The sequence below is a fragment of the Pimephales promelas genome, chromosome 19, assembly GCF_988280905.1.
Source record: "Pimephales promelas chromosome 19, fPimPro1.hap1.1, whole genome shotgun sequence".
Classification (NCBI taxonomy): Eukaryota; Metazoa; Chordata; class Actinopteri; order Cypriniformes; family Leuciscidae; genus Pimephales; species Pimephales promelas.
Window position 1 is genome coordinate 2,161,015 of NC_142787.1, and position 23,870 is coordinate 2,184,884.

Here is a 23,870-nt window from a genome sequence, read left to right on the forward strand (position 1 = left end):
GGCCGAATTTTTGAGTTTCGATATCTCAGCTCTGGAAGGGGCTAGAGCCTCCATTTTTGCACTCAGGTCTAAGTCTCATGGCCCTCTATCAGAATTTGGGAAGATTGGAGAAACTTAATTTTTCGCCCAAAAAAAAAAAACGTAAGGGGTACCACTGTCGTTTTTTTTTCGGGCCTAATTTTTGAGTTTCGATATCTCAGCTCTGGAAGGGGCTAGAGCCTCCATTTTTGCACTCAGGTCTAAGTCTCATGGCCCTCTATCAGAATTTGGGAAGATTGGAGAAACTTAATTTTTCGCCCAAAAAAAAAAACGTAAGGGGTACCACTGTCGTTTTTTTTTCGGGCCGAATTTTTGAGTTTCGATATCTCAGCTCTGGAAGGGGCTAGAGCCTCCATTTTTGCACTCAGGTCTAAGTCTCATGGCCCTCTATCAGAATTTGGGAAGATTGGAGAAACTTAATTTTTCGCCCAAAAAAAAAAAACGTAAGGGGTACCACTGTCGTTTTTTTTTCGGGCCGAATTTTTGAGTTTCGATATCTCAGCTCTGGAAGGGGCTAGAGCCTCAATTTTTGCACTCAGGTCTAAGTCTCATGGCCCTCTATCAGAATTTGGGAAGATTGGAGAAACTTAATTTTTCGCCCAAAAAAAAAACGTAAGGGGTACCACTGTCGTTTTTTTTTTCGGGCCTAATTTTTGAGTTTCGATATCTCAGCTCTGGAAGGGGCTAGAGCCTCCATTTTTGCACTCAGGTCTAAGTCTCATGGCCCTCTATCAGAATTTGGGAAGATTGGAGAAACTTAATTTTTCGCCCAAAAAAAAAAACGTAAGGGGTACCACTGTCGTTTTTTTTTCGGGCCTAATTTTTGAGTTTCGATATCTCATCTCTGGAAGGGGCTAGAGCCTCCATTTTTGCACTCAGGTCTAAGTCTCATGGCCCTCTATCAGAATTTGGGAAGATTGGAGAAACTTAATTTTTCGCCCCAAAAAAAAAACGTAAGGGGTACCACTGTCGTTTTTATTTCGGGCCTAATTTTTGAGTTTCGATATCTCAGCTCTGGAAGGGGCTAGAGCCTCCATTTTTGCACTCAGGTCTAAGTCTCATGGCCCTCTATCAGAATTTGGGAAGATTGGAGAAACTTAATTTTTCGCCCAAAAAAAAAATGTAAGGGGTACCACTGTCGTTTTTTTTTCGGGCCTAATTTTTGAGTTTCGATATCTCAGCTCTGGAAGGGGCTAGAGCCTCCATTTTTGCACTCAGGTCTAAGTCTCATGGCCCTCTATCAGAATCCAGAGTTTTGGGAAGATTGGAGAAACTTAATTTTTCGCCCAAAAAAAAAAACGTAAGGGGTACCACTGTCGTTTTTTTTTCGGGCCGAATTTTTGAGTTTCGATATCTCAGCTCTGGAAGGGGCTAGAGCCTCCATTTTTGCACTCAGGTCTAAGTCTCATGGCCCTCTATCAGAATTTGGGAAGATTGGAGAAACTTAATTTTTCGCCCAAAAAAAAAAAACGTAAGGGGTACCACTGTCGTTTTTTTTTCGGGCCTAATTTTTGAGTTTCGATATCTCAGCTCTGGAAGGGGCTAGAGCCTCCATTTTTGCACTCAGGTCTAAGTCTCATGGCCCTCTATCAGAATTTGGGAAGATTGGAGAAACTTAATTTTTCGCCCCAAAAAAAAAAACGTAAGGGGTACCACTGTCGTTTTTTTTTCGGGCCGAATTTTTGAGTTTCGATATCTCAGCTCTGGAAGGGGCTAGAGCCTCCATTTTTGCACTCAGGTCTAAGTCTCATGGCCCTCTATCAGAATTTGGGAAGATTGGAGAAACTTAATTTTTCGCCCAAAAAAAAAAAAACGTAAGGGGTACCACTGTCGTTTTTTTTTCGGGCCGAATTTTTGAGTTTCGATATCTCAGCTCTGGAAGGGGCTAGAGCCTCCATTTTTGCACTCAGGTCTAAGTCTCATGGCCCTCTATCAGAATTTGGGAAGATTGGAGAAACTTAATTTTTCGCCCAAAAAAAAAAACGTAAGGGGTACCACTGTCGTTTTTTTTTCAGGGCCTAATTTTTGAGTTTCGATATCTCAGCTCTGGAAGGGGCTAGAGCCTCCATTTTTGCACTCAGGTCTAAGTCTCATGGCCCTCTATCAGAATCCAGAGTTTTGGAAAGATTGGAGAAACTTAATTTTTCGCCCAAAAAAAAAAAACCGTAATGGGTACCACTGTCGTTTTTTTTTCGGACCGAATTTTTCAGTTTCGATATCTCAGCTCTGGAAGGGGCTAGAGCCTCCATTTTTGCACTCAGGTCTAAGTCTCATGGCCCTCTATCAGAATTTGGGAAGATTGGAGAAACTTAATTTTTCGCCAAAAAAAAAAAAAAAACGTAAGGGGTACCACTGTCGTTTTTTTTTTGGGCCTAATTTTTGAGTTTCGATATCTCAGCTCTGGAAGGGGCTAGAGCCTCAATTTTTGCACTCAGGTCTAAGTCTCATGGCCCTCTATCAGAATTTGGGAAGATTGGAGAAACTTAATTTTTCGCCCAAAAAAAAAAACGTAAGGGGTACCACTGTCGTTTTTATTTCGGGCCTAATTTTTGAGTTTCGATATCTCAGCTCTGGAAGGGGCTAGAGCCTCCATTTTTGCACTCAGGTCTAAGTCTCATGGCCCTCTATCAGAATTTGGGAAGATTGGAGAAACTTAATTTTTCGCCAAAAAAAAAAAAAAAACGTAAGGGGTACCACTGTCGTTTTTTTTTTTGGGCCTAATTTTTGAGTTTCGATATCTCAGCTCTGGAAGGGGCTAGAGCCTCCATTTTTGCACTCAGGTCTAAGTCTCATGGCCCTCTATCAGAATTTGGGAAGATTGGAGAAACTTAATTTTTCGCCCAAAAAAAAAATGTAAGGGGTACCACTGTCGTTTTTTTTTCGGGCCTAATTTTTGAGTTTCGATATCTCAGCTCTGGAAGGGGCTAGAGCCTCCATTTTTGCACTCAGGTCTAAGTCTCATGGCCCTCTATCAGAATCCAGAGTTTTGGGAAGATTGGAGAAACTTAATTTTTCGCCCAAAAAAAAAAACGTAAGGGGTACCACTGTCGTTTTTTTTTCGGGCCGAATTTTTGAGTTTCGATATCTCAGCTCTGGAAGGGGCTAGAGCCTCCATTTTTGCACTCAGGTCTAAGTCTCATGGCCCTCTATCAGAATTTGGGAAGATTGGAGAAACTTAATTTTTCGCCCAAAAAAAAAAAACGTAAGGGGTACCACTGTCGTTTTTTTTTCGGGCCTAATTTTTGAGTTTCGATATCTCAGCTCTGGAAGGGGCTAGAGCCTCCATTTTTGCACTCAGGTCTAAGTCTCATGGCCCTCTATCAGAATCCAGAGTTTTGGGAAGATTGGAGAAACTTAATTTTTCGCCCAAAAAAAAAAAACGTAAGGGGTACCACTGTCGTTTTTTTTTCGGGCCGAATTTTTGAGTTTCGATATCTCAGCTCTGGAAGGGGCTAGAGCCTCCATTTTTGCACTCAGGTCTAAGTCTCATGGCCCTCTATCAGAATTTGGGAAGATTGGAGAAACTTAATTTTTCGCCCAAAAAAAAAAACGTAAGGGGTACCACTGTCGTTTTTTTTTCGGGCCTAATTTTTGAGTTTCGATATCTCAGCTCTGGAAGGGGCTAGAGCCTCCATTTTTGCACTCAGGTCTAAGTCTCATGGCCCTCTATCAGAATTTGGGAAGATTGGAGAAACTTAATTTTTCGCCCAAAAAAAAAAACGTAAGGGGTACCACTGTCGTTTTTTTTTCGGGCCTAATTTTTGAGTTTCGATATCTCAGCTCTGGAAGGGGCTAGAGCCTCCATTTTTGCACTCAGGTCTAAGTCTCATGGCCCTCTATCAGAATTTGGGAAGATTGGAGAAACTTAATTTTTCGCCCAAAAAAAAAAAACGTAAGGGGTACCACTGTCGTTTTTTTTTTCGGGCCTAATTTTTGAGTTTCGATATCTCAGCTCTGGAAGGGGCTAGAGCCTCCATTTTTGCACTCAGGTCTAAGTCTCATGGCCCTCTATCAGAATTTGGGAAGATTGGAGAAACTTAATTTTTCGCCCAAAAAAAAAAAAACGTAAGGGGTACCACTGTCGTTTTTTTTTCGGGCCGAATTTTTGAGTTTCGATATCTCAGCTCTGGAAGGGGCTAGAGCCTCCATTTTTGCACTCAGGTCTAAGTCTCATGGCCCTCTATCAGAATTTGGGAAGATTGGAGAAACTTAATTTTTCGCCCAAAAAAAAAAACGTAAGGGGTACCACTGTCGTTTTTTTTTCGGGCCGAATTTTTGAGTTTCGATATCTCAGCTCTGGAAGGGGCTAGAGCCTCCATTTTTGCACTCAGGTCTAAGTCTCATGGCCCTCTATCAGAATTTGGGAAGATTGGAGAAACTTAATTTTTCGCCCAAAAAAAAAAACGTAAGGGGTACCACTGTCGTTTTTTTTTCGGGCCTAATTTTTGAGTTTCGATATCTCAGCTCTGGAAGGGGCTAGAGCCTCCATTTTTGCACTCAGGTCTAAGTCTCATGGCCCTCTATCAGAATTTGGGAAGATTGGAGAAACTTAATTTTTCGCCCCAAAAAAAAAAAACGTAAGGGGTACCACTGTCGTTTTTTTTTTCGGGCCGAATTTTTGAGTTTCGATATCTCAGCTCTGGAAGGGGCTAGAGCCTCCATTTTTGCACTCAGGTCTAAGTCTCATGGCCCTCTATCAGAATTTGGGAAGATTGGAGAAACTTAATTTTTCGCCCAAAAAAAAAAAACGTAAGGGGTACCACTGTCGTTTTTTTTTCGGGCCGAATTTTTGAGTTTCGATATCTCAGCTCTGGAAGGGGCTAGAGCCTCAATTTTTGCACTCAGGTCTAAGTCTCATGGCCCTCTATCAGAATTTGGGAAGATTGGAGAAACTTAATTTTTCGCCCAAAAAAAAAACGTAAGGAGTACCACTGTCGTTTTTTTTTTCGGGCCTAATTTTTGAGTTTCGATATCTCAGCTCTGGAAGGGGCTAGAGCCTCCATTTTTGCACTCAGGTCTAAGTCTCATGGCCCTCTATCAGAATTTGGGAAGATTGGAGAAACTTAATTTTTCGCCCAAAAAAAAAAACGTAAGGGGTACCACTGTCGTTTTTTTTTCGGGCCTAATTTTTGAGTTTCGATATCTCAGCTCTGGAAGGGGCTAGAGCCTCCATTTTTGCACTCAGGTCTAAGTCTCATGGCCCTCTATCAGAATTTGGGAAGATTGGAGAAGCTTAATTTTTCGCCCAAAAAAAAAAAACGTAAGGGGTACCACTGTCGTTTTTATTTCGGGCCTAATTTTTGAGTTTCGATATCTCAGCTCTGGAAGGGGCTAGAGCCTCCATTTTTGCACTCAGGTCTAAGTCTCATGGCCCTCTATCAGAATTTGGGAAGATTGGAGAAACTTAATTTTTCGCCCAAAAAAAAAAAAGGTAAGGGGTACCACTGTCGTTTTTTTTTTCGGGCCGAATTTTTGAGTTTCGATATCTCAGCTCTGGAAGGGGCTAGAGCCTCCATTTTTGCACTCAGGTCTAAGTCTCATGGCCCTCTATCAGAATTTGGGAAGATTGGAGAAACTTAATTTTTCGCCCAAAAAAAAAAACGTAAGGGGTACCACTGTCGTTTTTTTTTCGGGCCGAATTTTTGAGTTTCGATATCTCAGCTCTGGAAGGGGCTAGAGCCTCCATTTTTGCACTCAGGTCTAAGTCTCATGGCCCTCTATCAGAATTTGGGAAGATTGGAGAAACTTAATTTTTCGCCCAAAAAAAAAAAAACGTAAGGGGTACCACTGTCGTTTTTTTTTCGGGCCGGATTTTTGAGTTTCGATATCTCAGCTCTGGAAGGGGCTAGAGCCTCCATTTTTGCACTCAGGTCTAAGTCTCATGGCCCTCTATCAGAATTTGGGAAGATTGGAGAAACTTAATTTTTCGCCCAAAAAAAAAAACGTAAGGGGTACCACTGTCGTTTTTTTTTCGGGCCTAATTTTTGAGTTTCGATATCTCAGCTCTGGAAGGGGCTAGAGCCTCCATTTTTGCACTCAGGTCTAAGTCTCATGGCCCTCTATCAGAATTTGGGAAGATTGGAGAAACTTATTTTTTCGCCCAAAAAAAAAAACGTAAGGGGTACCACTGTCGTTTTTTTTTCGGGACGAATTTTTGAGTTTCGATATCTCAGCTCTGGAAGGGGCTAGAGCCTCCATTTTTGCACTCAGGTCTAAGTCTCATGGCCCTCTATCAGAATTTGGGAAGATTGGAGAAACTTAATTTTTCGCCCAAAAAAAAAAAAAACGTAAGGGGTACCACTGTCGTTTTTTTTTCGGGACGAATTTTTGAGTTTCGATATCTCAGCTCTGGAAGGGGCTAGAGCCTCCATTTTTGCACTCAGGTCTAAGTGTCATGGCCCTCTATCAGAATTTGGGAAGATTGGAGAAACTTAATTTTTCGCCCAAAAAAAAAAACGTAAGGGGTACCACTGTCGTTTTTTTTTTTCGGGCCTAATTTTTGAGTTTCGATATCTCAGCTCTGGAAGGGGCTAGAGCCTCCATTTTTGCACTCAGGTCTAAGTCTCATGGCCCTCTATCAGAATTTGGGAAGATTGGAGAAACTTAATTTTTCGCCCAAAAAAAAAAACGTAAGGGGTACCACTGTCGTTTTTTTTTCAGGGCCTAATTTTTGAGTTTCGATATCTCAGCTCTGGAAGGGGCTAGAGCCTCCATTTTTGCACTCTGGTCTAAGTCTTATGGCCCTCTATCAGAATCCAGAGTTTTGGAAAGATTGGAGAAACTTAATTTTTTGCCCAAAAAAAAAAAAACGTAAGGGGTACCACTGTCGTTTTTTTTTCGGGCCGAATTTTTCAGTTTCGATATCTCAGCTCTGGAAGGGGCTAGAGCCTCCATTTTTGCACTCAGGTCTAAGTCTCATGGCCCTCTATCAGAATTTGGGAAGATTGGAGAAACTTAATTTTTCGCCCAAAAAAAAAAAACGTAAGGGGCACCACTGTCGTTTTTTTTTCGGGCCGAATTTTTGAGTTTCGATATCTCAGCTCTGGAAGGGGCTAGAGCCTCCATTTTTGCACTCAGGTCTAAGTCTCATGGCCCTCTATCAGAATTTGGGAAGATTGGAGAAACTTAATTTTTCGCCCAAAAAAAAAAACGTAAGGGGTACCACTGTCGTTTTTTTTTCGGGCCTAATTTTTGAGTTTCGATATCTCAGCTCTGGAAGGGGCTAGAGCCTCCATTTTTGCACTCAGGTCTAAGTCTCATGGCCCTCTATCAGAATTTGGGAAGATTGGAGAAACTTAATTTTTCACCCCAAAAAAAAAAAACGTAAGGGGTACCACTGTCGTTTTTTTTTTCGGGCCTAATTTTTGAGTTTCGATATCTCAGCTCTGGAAGGGGCTAGAGCCTCCATTTTTGCACTCAGGTCTAAGTCTCATGGCCCTCTATCAGAATTTGGGAAGATTGGAGAAACTTAATTTTTCGCCCAAAAAAAAAAAACGTAAGGGGTACCACTGTCGTTTTTTTTTCGGGCCGAATTTTTGAGTTTCGATATCTCAGCTCTGGAAGGGGCTAGAGCCTCCATTTTTGCACTCAGGTCTAAGTCTCATGGCCCTCTATCAGAATTTGGGAAGATTGGAGAAACTTAATTTTTCGCCCAAAAAAAAAAACGTAAGGGGTACCACTGACGTTTTTTTTTCGGGCCGAATTTTTGAGTTTCGATATCTCAGCTCTGGAAGGGGCTAGAGCCTCCATTTTTGCACTCAGGTCTAAGTCTCATGGCCCTCTATCAGAATTTGGGAAGATTGGAGAAACTTAATTTTTCGCCCAAAAAAAAAAAAACGTAAGGGGTACCACTGTCGTTTTTTTTTTCGGGCCTAATTTTTGAGTTTCGATATCTCAGCTCTGGAAGGGGCTAGAGCCTCCATTTTTGCACTCAGGTCTAAGTCTCATGGCCCTCTATCAGAATTTGGGAAGATTGGAGAAACTTAATTTTTCGCCCAAAAAAAAAAAACGTAAGGGGTACCACTGTCGTTTTTTTTTCGGGCCGAATTTTTGAGTTTCGATATCTCAGCTCTGGAAGGGGCTAGAGCCTCAATTTTTGCACTCAGGTCTAAGTCTCATGGCCCTCTATCAGAATTTGGGAAGATTGGAGAAACTTAATTTTTCGCCCAAAAAAAAAACGTAAGGAGTACCACTGTCGTTTTTTTTTTCGGGCCTAATTTTTGAGTTTCGATATCTCAGCTCTGGAAGGGGCTAGAGCCTCCATTTTTGCACTCAGGTCTAAGTCTCATGGCCCTCTATCAGAATTTGGGAAGATTGGAGAAACTTAATTTTTCGCCCAAAAAAAAAAACGTAAGGGGTACCACTGTCGTTTTTTTTTCGGGCCTAATTTTTGAGTTTCGATATCTCAGCTCTGGAAGGGGCTAGAGCCTCCATTTTTGCACTCAGGTCTAAGTCTCATGGCCCTCTATCAGAATTTGGGAAGATTGGAGAAACTTAATTTTTCGCCCAAAAAAAAAAAACGTAAGGGGTACCACTGTCGTTTTTATTTCGGGCCTAATTTTTGAGTTTCGATATCTCAGCTCTGGAAGGGGCTAGAGCCTCCATTTTTGCACTCAGGTCTAAGTCTCATGGCCCTCTATCAGAATTTGGGAAGATTGGAGAAACTTAATTTTTCGCCCAAAAAAAAAAACGTAAGGGGTACCACTGTCGTTTTTTTTTCGGGCCGAATTTTTGAGTTTCGATATCTCAGCTCTGGAAGGGGCTAGAGCCTCCATTTTTGCACTCAGGTCTAAGTCTCATGGCCCTCTATCAGAATTTGGGAAGATTGGAGAAACTTAATTTTTCGCCCAAAAAAAAAAAAACGTAAGGGGTACCACTGTCGTTTTTTTTTCGGGCCGGATTTTTGAGTTTCGATATCTCAGCTCTGGAAGGGGCTAGAGCCTCCATTTTTGCACTCAGGTCTAAGTCTCATGGCCCTCTATCAGAATTTGGGAAGATTGGAGAAACTTAATTTTTCGCCCAAAAAAAAAAACGTAAGGGGTACCACTGTCGTTTTTTTTTCGGGCCTAATTTTTGAGTTTCGATATCTCAGCTCTGGAAGGGGCTAGAGCCTCCATTTTTGCACTCAGGTCTAAGTCTCATGGCCCTCTATCAGAATTTGGGAAGATTGGAGAAACTTAATTTTTCTCCCAAAAAAAAAAACGTAAGGGGTACCACTGTCGTTTTTTTTTCGGGCCGAATTTTTGAGTTTCGATATCTCAGCTCTGGAAGGGGCTAGAGCCTCCATTTTTGCACTCAGGTCTAAGTCTCATGGCCCTCTATCAGAATTTGGGAAGATTGGAGAAACTTAATTTTTCGCCCAAAAAAAAAAACGTAAGGGGTACCACTGTCGTTTTTTTTTCGGGCCGAATTTTTGAGTTTCGATATCTCAGCTCTGGAAGGGGCTAGAGCCTCCATTTTTGCACTCAGGTCTAAGTCTCATGGCCCTCTATCAGAATCCAGAGTTTTGGGAAGATTGGAGAAACTTAATTTTTCGCCCAAAAAAAAAAAAACGTAAGGGGTACCACTGTCGTTTTTTTTTCGGGCCGAATTTTTGAGTTTCGATATCTCAGCTCTGGAAGGGGCTAGAGCCTCCATTTTTGCACTCAGGTCTAAGTCTCATGGCCCTCTATCAGAATTTGGGAAGATTGGAGAAACTTAATTTTTCGCCCAAAAAAAAAACGTAAGGGGTACCACTGTCGTTTTTTTTTTCGGGCCGAATTTTTGAGTTTCGATATCTCAGCTCTGGAAGGGGCTAGAGCCTCCATTTTTGCACTCAGGTCTAAGTCTCATGGCCCTCTATCAGAATTTGGGAAGATTGGAGAAACTTAATTTTTCGCCCAAAAAAAAAAAACGTAAGGGGTACCACTGTCGTTTTTTTTTCGGGCCTAATTTTTGAGTTTCGATATCTCAGCTCTGGAAGGGGCTAGAGCCTCCATTTTTGCACTCAGGTCTAAGTCTCATGGCCCTCTATCAGAATTTGGGAAGATTGGAGAAACTTAATTTGTCGCCCAAAAAAAAAAAACGTAAGGGGTACCACTGTCGTTTTTTTTTCGGGCCTAATTTTTGAGTTTCGATATCTCAGCTCTGGAAGGGGCTAGAGCCTCCATTTTTGCACTCAGGTCTAAGTCTCATGGCCCTCTATCAGAATCCAGAGTTTTGGGAAGATTGGAGAAACTTAATTTTTCGCCCAAAAAAAAAAAAAACGTAAGGGGTACCACTGTCGTTTTTTTTTCGGGCCGAATTTTTGAGTTTCGATATCTCAGCTCTGGAAGGGGCTAGAGCCTCCATTTTTGCACTCAGGTCTAAGTCTCATGGCCCTCTATCAGAATTTGGGAAGATTGGAGAAACTTAATTTTTCGCCCAAAAAAAAACCGTAAGGGGTACCACTGTCGTTTTTTTTTCGGGCCTAATTTTTGAGTTTCGATATCTCAGCTCTGGAAGGGGCTAGAGCCTCCATTTTTGCACTCAGGTCTAAGTCTCATGGCCCTCTATCAGAATTTGGGAAGATTGGAGAAACTTAATTTTTCGCCCAAAAAAAAAATGTAAGGGGTACCACTGTCGTTTTTTTTTCGGGCCTAATTTTTGAGTTTCGATATCTCAGCTCTGGAAGGGGCTAGAGCGTCCATTTTTGCACTCAGGTCTAAGTCTCATGGCCCTCTATCAGAATTTGGGAAGATTGGAGAAACTTAATTTTTCGCCCAAAAAAAAAAAAACGTAAGGGGTACCACTGTCGTTTTTTTTTCGGGCCTAATTTTTGAGTTTCGATATCTCAGCTCTGGAAGGGGCTAGAGCCTCCATTGTTGCACTCAGGTCTAAGTCTCATGGCCCTCTATCAGAATCCAGAGTTTTGAGAAGATTGGGGATACTTAATTTTTCGCCCAAAAAAAAAACGTAAGGGGTAACACTGTCGTTTTTTTTTTCGGGTCGAAATTTTGAGTTTCGACATATCAGCTCTGGAAGGGTCTAGAGCCTCCATTGTTGCACTCAGGTCTAAGTCTCATGGCCCTCTATCAGAATCCAGAGTTTTGAGAAGATTGGGGATACTAAATTTTTCGCCCAAAAAAAAACAACGTAAGGGGTAACACTGTCGTTTTTTTTTTCAGGTCGAAATTTTGATTTTCGATATCTCAGCTCTGGAAGGGTCTAGAGCCTCCATTGTTGCACTCAGGTCTAAGTCTCATGGCCCTCTACCAGAATCCAGAGTTTTGAGAAGATTAGGGATACTTATTTTTTCGCCCAAAAAAAAAACGTAAGGGGTAACACTGTCGTTTTTTTTACGGGTCGAAATTTTGATTTTCGATATCTCAGCTCTGGAAGGGGCTAGAGCCTCCATTGTTGCACTCAGGTCTAAGTCTCATGGCCCTCTATCAGAATCCAGAGTTTTGAGAAGATTGGGGATACTAAATTTTTCGCCCCCCAAAAAATAACTTATGGGGTAACACTGTCGTTTTTTTTTTCTGGTCGAAATTTAGATTTTCGATATCTCAGCTCTGGAAGGGTCTAGAGCCTCCATTGTTGCACTCAGATCTAAGTCTCATGGCCCTCTATCAGAATCCAGAGTTTTGAGAAGATTGGGGATACTAAATTTTTCGCCCAAAAAAAAAAAAACGTAAGGGGTAACACTGTCATTTTTTTTTCGGGTCGAAAATTTGAGTTTCGATATCTCAGCTCTGGAAAGGTCTAGAGCCTCCATTGTTGCACTCAGGTCTAAGGCTCACGGCCCTCTATCAGAATCTAGAGTTTTGAGAAGATTGGGGATACTTAATTTTTCGTCCCAAAAAAAAAAACGTAAGGGGTAACACTGTCGTTTTTTTTTCCGGGTCGAAATTTAGAGTTTCGATATCTCAGCTCTGGAAGGGTCTAGAGCCTCCATTTTTGCACTCAGGTCTAAGGCTCACGGCCCTCTATCAGAATCTAGAGTTTTGAGAAGATTGGGGATACTCAATTTTTCGCCCCAAAAAAAAAAAACGTAAGGGGTAACACTGTCATTTTTTTTTTCTGGTCGAAATTTTTAATTTCGATATCTCAGCTCTGGAAGGGTCTAGAGCCTCCATTTTTGCACTCAGGTCTAAGGTTCACGGCCCTCTATCAGAATCTAGAGTTTTGAGAAGATTGGGGATACCTAATTTTTCGCCCAAAAAAAAAAAACTTAAGGGGTAACACTGTCGTTTTTTTTTCGGGTCGAAATTTTGAGTTTCGATATCTCAGCACTGGAAGGGTCTAGAGTCTCCATTGTTGCACTCAGATCTAAGTCTCATGGCCCTCTATCAGAATCCAGAGTTTTGAGAAGATTGGGGATACTAAATTTTTCGCCCAAAAAAAAAAAAACGTAAGGGGTAACACTGTCATTTTTTTTCGGGTCGAAAATTTGAGTTTCGATATCTCAGCTCTGGAAAGGTCTAGAGCCTCCATTGTTGCACTCAGGTCTAAGGCTCACGGCCCTCTATCAGAATCTAGAGTTTTGAGAAGATTGGGGATACTTAATTTTTCGTCCCAAAAAAAAAAACGTAAGGGGTAACACTGTCGTTTTTTTTTCCGGGTCGAAATTTAGAGTTTCGATATCTCAGCTCTGGAAGGGTCTAGAGCCTCCATTTTTGCACTCAGGTCTAAGGCTCACGGCCCTCTATCAGAATCTAGAGTTTTGAGAAGATTGGGGATACTCAATTTTTCGCCCCAAAAAAAAAAAACGTATGGGGTAACACTGTCATTTTTTTTTCTGGTCGAAATTTTTAATTTCGATATCTCAGCTCTGGAAGGGTCTAGAGCCTCCATTTTTGCACTCAGGTCTAAGGTTCACGGCCCTCTATCAGAATCTAGAGTTTTGAGAAGATTGGGGATACCTAATTTTTCGCCCAAAAAAAAAAAACTTAAGGGGTAACACTGTCGTTTTTTTTTTCGGGTCGAAATTTTGAGTTTCGATATCTCAGCACTGGAAGGGTCTAGAGTCTCCATTGTTGCACTCAGGTCTATGTCTCATGGCCCTCTGGAGAGATATCCAGATGTTTATTCGCCTCTGCCATAACGACCTATCTGTTTTCATTAAACCGAGAAAAATGGAATTTTGTTTTATTTACGATCACTGAGAAATGTTCTATTATTTAAAAAGCAAAAAAAAAAATTTTTTTTTTAATTATTTTCAAGGTGAAAAGGATTCATTTGCCTGGATCCACGCCGAAGAAAACGTCTAAATGTCACATTTTTAATAAAGCAGCCTAAATATTACACTTTGGAAAATGTGTAGATGTCAGGTTTTCATTAAACCGAAAAAATGGAATTTTGTTTTATTTACGATTACTGAGAAATGTTCTATTATTTAAAATGCAAAAAAAAAAAAACATTTATTATTTTTAAGGTGAAAAGGATTCTTTTGCCTGGATCCACGCCGAAGAAAACGTCTAAATGTCACATTTTTAATGAAGCAGCCTAATGAGTAAAATGTCTATTTTCTTGGGCGTCCCCCAGCTCCTCGTTTAAGCAAAAGGTACGCTAAAACAACGTATTACATCGACGTTAAACCACGTTAATCGTGTTAACCATAACCTTTTAAATACTCGACATAGTTCCGTTGCTTAGCAACGGGAAGAAACTCCTGTAACTTCAGTGCCCAACCCGTATCACGACAAGACGTGAAATAATCATGTTGGTCCACTTTGGAAAATGTGTAGATGTCACGGTTTAGTTTAAACTCAAAACCATAAATAGGGCTATATTGCCCTCTTGTGTCAAATTATATTTCTATATTTATTTTTCCAACAAATAAAACCAAACCGTCAATAAAAATTCATTTAATACACCTTTGAACTCGACAGGCTCAGTGGTTAATTGATAAAGCGTTGGGCTTTAATCAAGAAGATCTGAGTTCAAATCCCATTCTTGCTTACGTTAAATTGTTGTGATTATATCAAACAAAGTGGCCAAAACAACATTTTTTCAACCCGGTATCACGACAAGACGTGAAATAATCACGTTGGTCCACTTTTGAAAACGTGTAGATGTCACGGTTTAAACCCCCTCAAACGTGAAACTTACACTTAAACTGAAACTTACCATCACGATCTATTGGTTTTCATTAAACCGAGAAAAATGGAATTTTGTTTTATTGACGATCACCGAGAAATGGTCTATTATTGAAAATGCAAAAAACATTAATTATTTTCAAGGTGAAAAGGATTCATTTGCCTCGATCCACGCCGAAGCAGCCTAAATAGTCCACTTTGGAAAATGTGTAGATGTCACGGTTTAACCCCCTCAAACGTGAAACTTGCACGTTTGCGTTAACACGCTCCAGTGGAGAGATATCCAGATGTTATTCACCTCTGCCATAACGACCTATCACCTTTCATTAAACAGAGAAAAATTTAATTTTGTTTTATTTACGATCACTGAGAAATGTTCTATTATTTAAAATGCAAAAAAAAAAAAAAAAAAAAAAAAAACCAAACATTTATTATTGTCAAGGTGAAAAGCATTCATTTGCCTGGATCCACGCCGAAGAAAATGTCTAAATGTCACATTTTTAGTAAAGCAGCCTAAATATTCCACTTTGGAAAATGTGTAGATGTCAGGTTTTCATTAAACCGAGAAAAATGGAATTTTGTTTTATTTACGGTCACTGAGAAATGTTCTATTATTTAAAATGCAAAAAAAATATATATACTTTCAAGGTGAAAAGGATTCATTTGCATGGATCCACCCCGAAGAAAACGTCTAATGTCACGTTTTTAATGAAGCAGCCTAATGAGTAAAATTTTTTCGGCGTCCCCCAGCTCCTCGTTTAAGCAAAAGGTACGCTAAAACAACGTATTACATCGACGTTAAACCACGTTAACCGTGTTAACCATAACCTTTTAAATACTCGACCTAGTTCCATTGCTTAGCAACGGGAAGAAACTCCTGTAACTTCAGTGCCCAACCCGTATCACGACAAGACGTGAAATAATCATGTTGGTCCAATTAAAACGTGTAGATGTCACGGTTTAACTCAAAACCATAAATAGGGCTATATTGCCCTCTTGTGTCAAATTATATTTCTATATTTATTTTTCCAACAAATAAAACCAAACCCGCAATAAAAGCCCATCCAATACACCCTTTAACTCCTATCTTATTTCAGGTTAGGAAATCATATCGCTAGCATCAAAGTTTCTGTCTAACTTTAGCTACCTATTGTAACCGATGTCACTGTTCATCTCGCGAGCTTATACGGCTTTTAATCGGCGTTTTCTTTAATAAAACATACACTGAAAATGGAGAATTAACATCGCAGTCATGTGATTTAGTCAGCTTGATTAACATTATTCAAAGTGTTATATGTTACTTGCTAATTACATAAACTATAAGCTCAATTCATTAGTATAAATATATATTTAGTATATATATTTATAAATATATATTTAGTACAACATTTTTAAGTATATATATTTGTATGGTCCTCGAATGTGTTCAAATATTTCACCAGTATCAGCCTTTTCACAATTTATCACTCTGCTTGTCTGTGTTTGCCCAACTTGCATTATTAAGTAAGTCATAGGTGGTGACAAGTGACTGTCTTTATGAATGAACAATTTAACTTTAACTTAACAGATTAGTGCCAAAAAAACTGATTATCTAACCTTAGAAATAAACAAGTTGCTGAAACCAATCTTTAATGCTAATATATAAATTGCTCATTTTCGTCTGGACACAAAAAGATTGCACTGGTGTTTGATTGAAATTCATCTAGGCTATACAAAATAATCCTTGAAAGATTTCTTATTAAGGCCATTCCTGTTAGGAATATGGATTGTGTATTGTCAACAATAAGCAGAAACATTCTGCATTTGCATCCAAGCGTGGATCATTCATTTCAACATTTATCCTCATTCTCATATTTAAGAATCTGTCATCTTTTATGCTACTGTCTGCCAGTGCCCACTGAAAATTTTCTCGGGGGAGTATGCCCCCCATCTGTATCGAATCATGCTGTCTTATTCCCCACCCCAACCCCTGATGTTTCGGGTTCAGCCCCTGATGTTTTTGAAACCTAGAAACGGCCTGCTATTGTCTATTATGATATTCTAATTGTTTTAACGATGGACGAGTCACTGTGAGTGAAAGCTGACATCGCATTTGTCTCTCGTGTTTTCTGTGATCAATAAAATGTATGATATTAGCCTGTTTTGTTCATCAAGACAATTCTCAGAGATTAACAAAATTTCTATGAATTTTGAAACCTAAATGCAGTCGTCTTAGGGGTAAAAAGCTAAAGGCTAAACGAACTTCACCACAGTTCCACGAATTCTACGTCACCATCACTAAGCTTCCGACAACTCTTTCAGTTTTTATGTAAAAACATTTTCCCAGAACTATTCGTGTTAGAATAGTTTAGAAGAGTCCGCTTTTACAGCATCGTTATGTTTATAATTGTGTTGAGTTTACCTGTTCGGCCTAATGACGTTTAATCTCCTCGACAGCCTCTGTCGTCACATTTATACACTTGCTAGCAACTTGTTTTTTAAAGACACGTAACAGCTAAAAAAAAACTTGAGTGATGTAATATTGATGTGTTTTATGTCGGAGAATAAAACGTGAAAGTGTCCTGAGCTCGTGTTCACCACAGACCTTCTTTTTGGCCATTTATCCCCAAAACCCATTCAAAAAACCCATCGACTTCGGGACGATGGAACCGGAAGTGCAAAAATGCAAGATGTCTGGAGATGCAAGTTTTATTTATGTTTTGTCAGTAATATAACGTAAATGTATTTAAAAGTGTTTTACCATTAGAGAGAAATAATTAAATGTATATATATTTCTCCTCATTGTAATCGTCCCCTTCCTTCACATATTTTACAGTCGAATGTACATGGAAACTGTATTGATAATGAATGCGGAAGAGACACCAGAGGCAGAGATGGATTTTATGCTTCACAGAGAACTTCAACTTTACATCCAAAGCCCCAATGAAGTTACTACAGAAGAATACTGACACAGCTACAGCGTTCGGCTTCAACTGGACCCGTGGATGACAACAGCCAGCTCATTTTCCTATTAAAAATTAAGCTATATACACACATTTCATATACCCGACACCACAAACACAACAGTTCAAGGAAATCAGGGGGGTGTTTATTTTCAATGTCAGCTGATACAACATTTCCCCTTATGCAAATGAAGTTGTCTTTACCTCTACAGTATGGCTTCGATGATAAACAATATAATCTGAATGCTATATTGCATTATGCTCAGTCTACAATACAAAAAATATATAATTTGCATATCTGTTGTCATGTACTCTTAAAAACTGCACCAAAATAACTTTATTTAAGACTGCTTTATTTAGCCATACCCGTGCAGGCTTATAAAATAATAAAATCCTACACGTGTGTACATTAGTTTCATCACTTATGAGTTTGGCTCAGATCTTAAACACTACTGTACAACTGTTGGCAAGGGACACATGTACGTCACAACACTGGCCTGACCGTAAGACAAACCAACAGATGGCTAGTACCAAAACTAACTGTGTAAAAAATAGAACAAAACAACCATAAAAATGGGGTTGAAAAAAAAAAGAAAAAAAAAAAAGACAAACAAATGTGGCAAATGAGTCCCCATAATGCATCTCTCTGTCTTCCCGTCATGATCTTTGGTCCTTTAACACAATGTCATGAGGAACATGTCAAAACAAAAGCTGATGTTGCAACGTTAATGAAGGAAAGTCCATGGATGGCCTGCGATGAGCTCATAAATTAACTGAAAGAAGACAAACAAACACAAAACAAGAAAATGAATCACAAAATAAATGAAAACAAACTGATGTAGAATGGAAACATATACAAGCATGCTGTGATTGGGAATAGTTGGACTGATGCTATTCATTAAGTGACTTGCAACGATTAATCGCATCCAAAATAAAAGTATGTGTTTACATGATACATGTGTGTGTACTGCATGTATATATTTAGGAAAAGTGTTATTTTTACATGTAAAAGTATGTTATATTTATATATATATATACAAGCATGTGTGTGTATTTATATATACACAAAATAATAATATACAGTACACACACATATTTTGTAAACACAAACTTTTATTGTGGATGTGATTAATCGTTGGACAGCCCTGTTCTGGAATCACATTTGTACAGACAATCAGACATTTAGTGTGTTTCTGGAGTGAGCCGTTGGATGGGTGATGTGTGTGTGTGTGTTATTTATTGTCCAGAAGTGGAACGCAGTGATACTGATGCATGTGTGAGAACGGCATCGAATGTGTCTCGACCAATCAGAATCAAGGAGCGGACTGTCTTTATAAGTATGTGAGCTCAAACTTAACATTTTCCTGCGTTTTAAATGATTAAAATGAATGGCAGTATAATTTATGTTTGTTTTATTGATCATTCCTGTTGTGGTCTGAACACCATTAAATGTAAAGGACTTGTGGGAACTAAAATACATGTTTATAGCATTTAGAGTATTTCACGTTATCTCTGAATGTAATAATAAAATGTCACCAACTTTTAACACAAAGGGTCGGGCCGAACGCTTTGAAGAACGATAAGGAACAGGTCCAAGTTGTGTTTCCACGTGAGCCGCCGCGATTACAAACGAAACCATGGAGCGGTTGAACGGTTGGGTCCACAGGACACAAACCACAAGATACATGCTCATTGCTCACAGATACCATCAACAACCACAAGATGGAGCTAGACGAGCTTCACTACAGCCAGTCAGAACAGGCTGACGTCCATGAAGCTCCTTCTAATACATTGGACACAAAGTTGAAAACAATGGTTTTTGGAAAAGAACTTGTGTTTTAAGTTGGATGTGATGAGAGAAGCAAGGGCTGTGTTGAGATAACGCCACTCTTACTGTGTTTGCACTGAAACTAATATCAGCCGTGCTTTCTGACATCATCACTATAACGACTGAATCATCTCACTTGAGGGATGAGGCCTGAGGACAGCTATACACAACCCTGGCTTGATTGTTACGTGGTGTTTTTTGTATATATTTATAATAGGGGTGTGACCCATCATAAATAGGATAGTGACTATAGTATTGTGTACAACAAATATGACTGTGTGAATTCAAGTTTTCAGAGTTTTTAGTGTCAGTACTACATTAAAGTAATATAGAAATGGTGAATATAATGTACAAACCCAATTCCATAAAAGCTGGGACACTGTACAAATTGTGAATAAAAACAGAATGCAATGATGTGGAAGTTTCAAATTTCAATATTATATTTAGAATACAACATAGATGACATATCAAATGTTTAAACTGAGAAAATGCATAATTTTAAGGGAAAAATAAGTTGATTTTAAATTTCATGGCATCAACACATCTCAAAAAAGTTGGGACAAGGCCATTTTTACCACTGTGTGGCATCCCCTCTTCTTTTAATAACAGTCTGCAAACGTCTGGGGACTGAGGAGACAAGTTGCTCAAGTTTAGGAATAGGAATGTTGTCCCATTCTTGTCTAATGAAGGCTTCTAGCTGCTCAACTGTCTTAGGTCTTCTTTGTTGCATCTTCCTCTTTATGATGCGCCAAATGTTTTCTATGGGTGAAAGATCTGGACTGCAGGCTGGCCATTTCAGTACCCGGATCCTTCTTCTACGCAGCCATGATGTTGTAATTGATGCAGTATGTGGTTTGGCATTGTCTTGTTGGAAAATACAAGGTCTTCCCTGAAAGAGACGATGTCTGGATGGGAGCATATGTTGTTCTAGAACTTGGATATACCTTCCAGCATTGATGGTGCCTTTCCAGATGTGTAAGCTGCCCATGCCACACGCACTCATGCAACCCCATACCATCAGAGATGCAGGCTTCTGAACTGAGCGCTGATAACAACTTGGGTTGTCCTTGTCCTCTTTAGTCCGGATGACATGGCGTCCCAGTTTTCCAAAAAGAACTTCAAATTTTGATTCGTCTGACCACAGAACAGTTTTCCACTTTGCTAGAGTCCACTTTAAATGAGCCTTGGCCCAGAGAAAACGCCTGCGCTTCTGGTTCCCGTTTAGATATGGCTTCTTTTTTGACCTATAGAGTTTTAGCCGGCAACGGTGAATGGCACGGTGGATTGTGTTCACTGACAATGTTTTCTGGAAGTATTCTTGAGCCCATGTTGTGATTTTCATTACAGTAGCATTCCTGTGTGTGATGCAGTGCCGTCTAAGGGCCCGAAGATCACGGGCATTCAGTATGGGTTTCCGGCCTTGACCCTTATGCACAGAGATTGTTCCAGATTCTCTGAATCTTTGGATGATATTATGCACTGTTGATGATGATAACTTCAAACTCTTTGCAATTTTTCTCTGAGAAACTCCTTTCTGATATTGCTCCACTATTTTTTGCCTCAGCATTGGGGGAATTGGTGATCCTCTGCCCATCTTGACTTCTGAGAGACACTGCCACTCTGAGAGGCTCTTTTTATACCCAATCATGTTGCCAATTGACCTAATAAGTTGCAAATTGGTCCTCCAGCTGTTCCTTATATGTACATTTAACTTTTTCGGCCTCTTATTGCTACCTGTCCCAACTTTTTGGGAATTTGTAGCTCTCATGAAATCCAAAAGGAGCCAATATTTGGCATGGCAATTCAAAATGTCTCACTTTCAACATTTGATATGTCATTTATATTCTATTGTGAATAAAATATAAGTTTATGAGATTTCTAAATTATTCCATTCTTTTTTTACTCACAATTTGTACAGTGTCCCAACTTTTTTGGAATCGGGTTTGTATAATAATGCAATGGGGGAATATTTGTGTCCTGATAATGTCAGATTTCTGAAGTTACCAGCAAAAGTGTCCTACGTTATATTAAATATATCTAGTCGGTGACTGAGATCAGCATGTTCATCTACAATAATTCAGTATTTTCAGCTTCAGAATCATGAATATTGTTATTCTGGTGTCTTTTGAGTATCACAATAATATTGTATCGTGATTTCCATCGAATCGTTACACCGCTAATATATAATCTAGAGGCCATGTATGACGAGTTTGCGATACACACACACACGTCTGAAAATAAGAAGAAGTGTAAGAACTCACTTTTTCTTGTCCTTGTCCTTCTTGAGCGGCTGTGACAGCGAGAGCGTCTCGGCCGCCACTTTCCTCCTGTTGAAAGCGTTCATCTCCTCCTCCAGATCCCGCCTCTTCTCCTCCACCTTCCTCTTCTCCTCCTGATGCATGCGCTTCAGCTGCTCAAACTTCTCGTGTAGCTGAGGACAGATCAGTGTGTGTTACGCCAGACGCAGAACATGCTGACTCCATGGGCTCATTTTCATTTGTGGGTGAACCATCCCATGATTTACTCACCCTGAAGACATCATGTGTATCTGACATTCTTCTGTCAAACGAATACAAGCAGAGTTCTTTAATGATGGACAGATGCACTTTTATGATGGATAGATGCACTTTTATGATGGACAGATGCACTTTTATGATGGACAGATGCACTTTTATGATGGATAGATGCACTTTTATGATGGATAGATGCACTTTTATCATGGACAGATGCACTTTTATGATGGACAGATGCACTTTTATGATGGACAGATGCACTTTTATGATGGACAGATGCACTTTTATGATGGACAGATGCACTTTTATGATGGACAGATGCACTTTTATGATGGATAGATGCACTTTTATGATGGACAGATGCACTTTTATGATGGACAGATGCACTTTTATGATGGACAGATGCACTTTTATGATGGACAGATGCACTTTTATGATGGATAGATGCACTTTTATCATGGACAGATGCACTTTTATCATGGACAGATGCACTTTTATGATGGATAGATGCACTTTTATGATGGATAGATGCACTTTTATGATGGACAGATGCACTTTTATGATGGATAGATGCACTTTTATGATGGATAGATGCACTTTTATCATGGACAGATGCACTTTTATCATGGACAGATGCACTTTTATGATGGACAGATGCACTTTTATGATGGACAGATGCACTTTTATGATGGACAGATGCACTTTTATGATGGACAGATGCACTTTTATGATGGACAGATGCACTTTTATGATGGACAGATGCACTTTTATGATGGATAGATGCACTTTTATGATGGACAGATGCACTTTTATGATGGACAGATGCACTTTTATGATGGACAGATGCACTTTTATGATGGATAGATGCACTTTTATCATGGACAGATGCACTTTTATGATGGATAGATGCACTTTTATGATGGACAGATGCACTTTTATGATGGACAGATGCACTTTTATGATGGATAGATGCACTTTTATGATGGACAGATGCACTTTTATGATGGATAGATGCACTTTTATGATGGACAGATGCACTTTTATGATGGATAGATGCACTTTTATCATGGATAGATGCACTTTTATGATGGACAGATGCACTTTTATGATGGACAGATGCACTTTTATGATGGGCAGATGCACTTTTATCATGGATAGATGCACTTTTATGATGGATAGATGCACTTTTATGATGGATAGATGCCCTTTTATGATGGATAGATGCACTTTTATGATGGATAGATGCACTTTTATCATGGATAGATGCACTTTTATGATGGATAGATGCACTTTTATCATGGATAGATGCACTTTTATGATGGGCAGATGCACTTTTATGATGGATAGATGCACTTTTATGGTGGGCAGATGCACTTTTATGATGGATAGATGCACTTTTATGATGGACAGATGCACTTTTATGATGGGCAGATGCACTTTTATGATGGGCAGATGCACTTTTATGATGGATAGATGCACTTTTATGATGGATAGATGCACTTTTATGATGGATAGATGCACTTTTATGATGGATAGATGCACTTTTATGGTGGGCAGATGCACTTTTATGATGGATAGATGCACTTTTATGATGGATAGATGCACTTTTATGATGGATAGATGCACTTTTATGATGGATAGATGCACTTTTATGATGGATAGATGCACTTTTATGGTGGGCAGATGCACTTTTATGATGGATAGATGCACTTTTATGATGGATAGATGCACTTTTATCATGGATAGATGCACTTTTATGATGGGCAGATGCACTTTTATGATGGATAGATGCACTTTTATGGTGGGCAGATGCACTTTTATGATGGACAGATGCACTTTTATCATGGATAGATGCCCTTTTATGATGGATAGATGCACTTTTATGATGGACAGATGCACTTTTATGATGGACAGATGCCCTTTTATGATGGATAGATGCACTTTTATGATGGGCAGATGCACTTTTATGATGGACAGATGCACTTTTATGATGGATAGATGCCCTTTTATGATGGATAGATGCACTTTTATGATGGACAGATGCACTTTTATGATGGACAGATGCACTTTTATCATGGATAGATGCCCTTTTATGATGGATAGATGCACTTTTATGATGGACAGATGCACTTTTATGATGGACAGATGCACTTTTATCATGGATAGATGCACTTTTATGATGGACAGATGCACTTTTATGATGGACAGATGCACTTTTATGATGGATAGATGCACTTTTATGATGGGCAGATGCACTTTTATGATGGACAGATGCACTTTTATGATGGATAGATGCCCTTTTATGATGGATAGATGCACTTTTATGATGGGCAGATGCACTTTTATCATGGATAGATGCCCTTTTATGATGGATAGATGCCCTTTTATGATGGACAGATGCACTTTTATCATGGATAGATGCCCTTTTATGATGGATAGATGCCCTTTTATGATGGACAGATGCACTTTTATCATGGATAGATGCCCTTTT

General features: G+C 39.5%; 1 protein-coding gene across 3 annotated transcripts in view; it reads right to left on the reverse strand.

Annotated features, from left to right (window-relative positions):
• Positions 1-23,870, reverse strand: part of septin8a (septin 8a) — a 231,581-nt gene that overhangs the window by 186,770 nt on the left and 20,941 nt on the right. For 2 of the 3 annotated variants that reach the window (XM_089123623.1, XM_089123621.1), the window contains exon 9: positions 21,128-21,297. In XM_089123623.1, the coding sequence (XP_088979749.1) occupies positions 21,128-21,297 (170 nt within the window). Of the gene's footprint in view, positions 1-17,572; positions 17,812-21,127; positions 21,298-23,870 lie in introns of those variants that run through there. The other variant, XM_089123622.1, reaches the window with a different exon arrangement.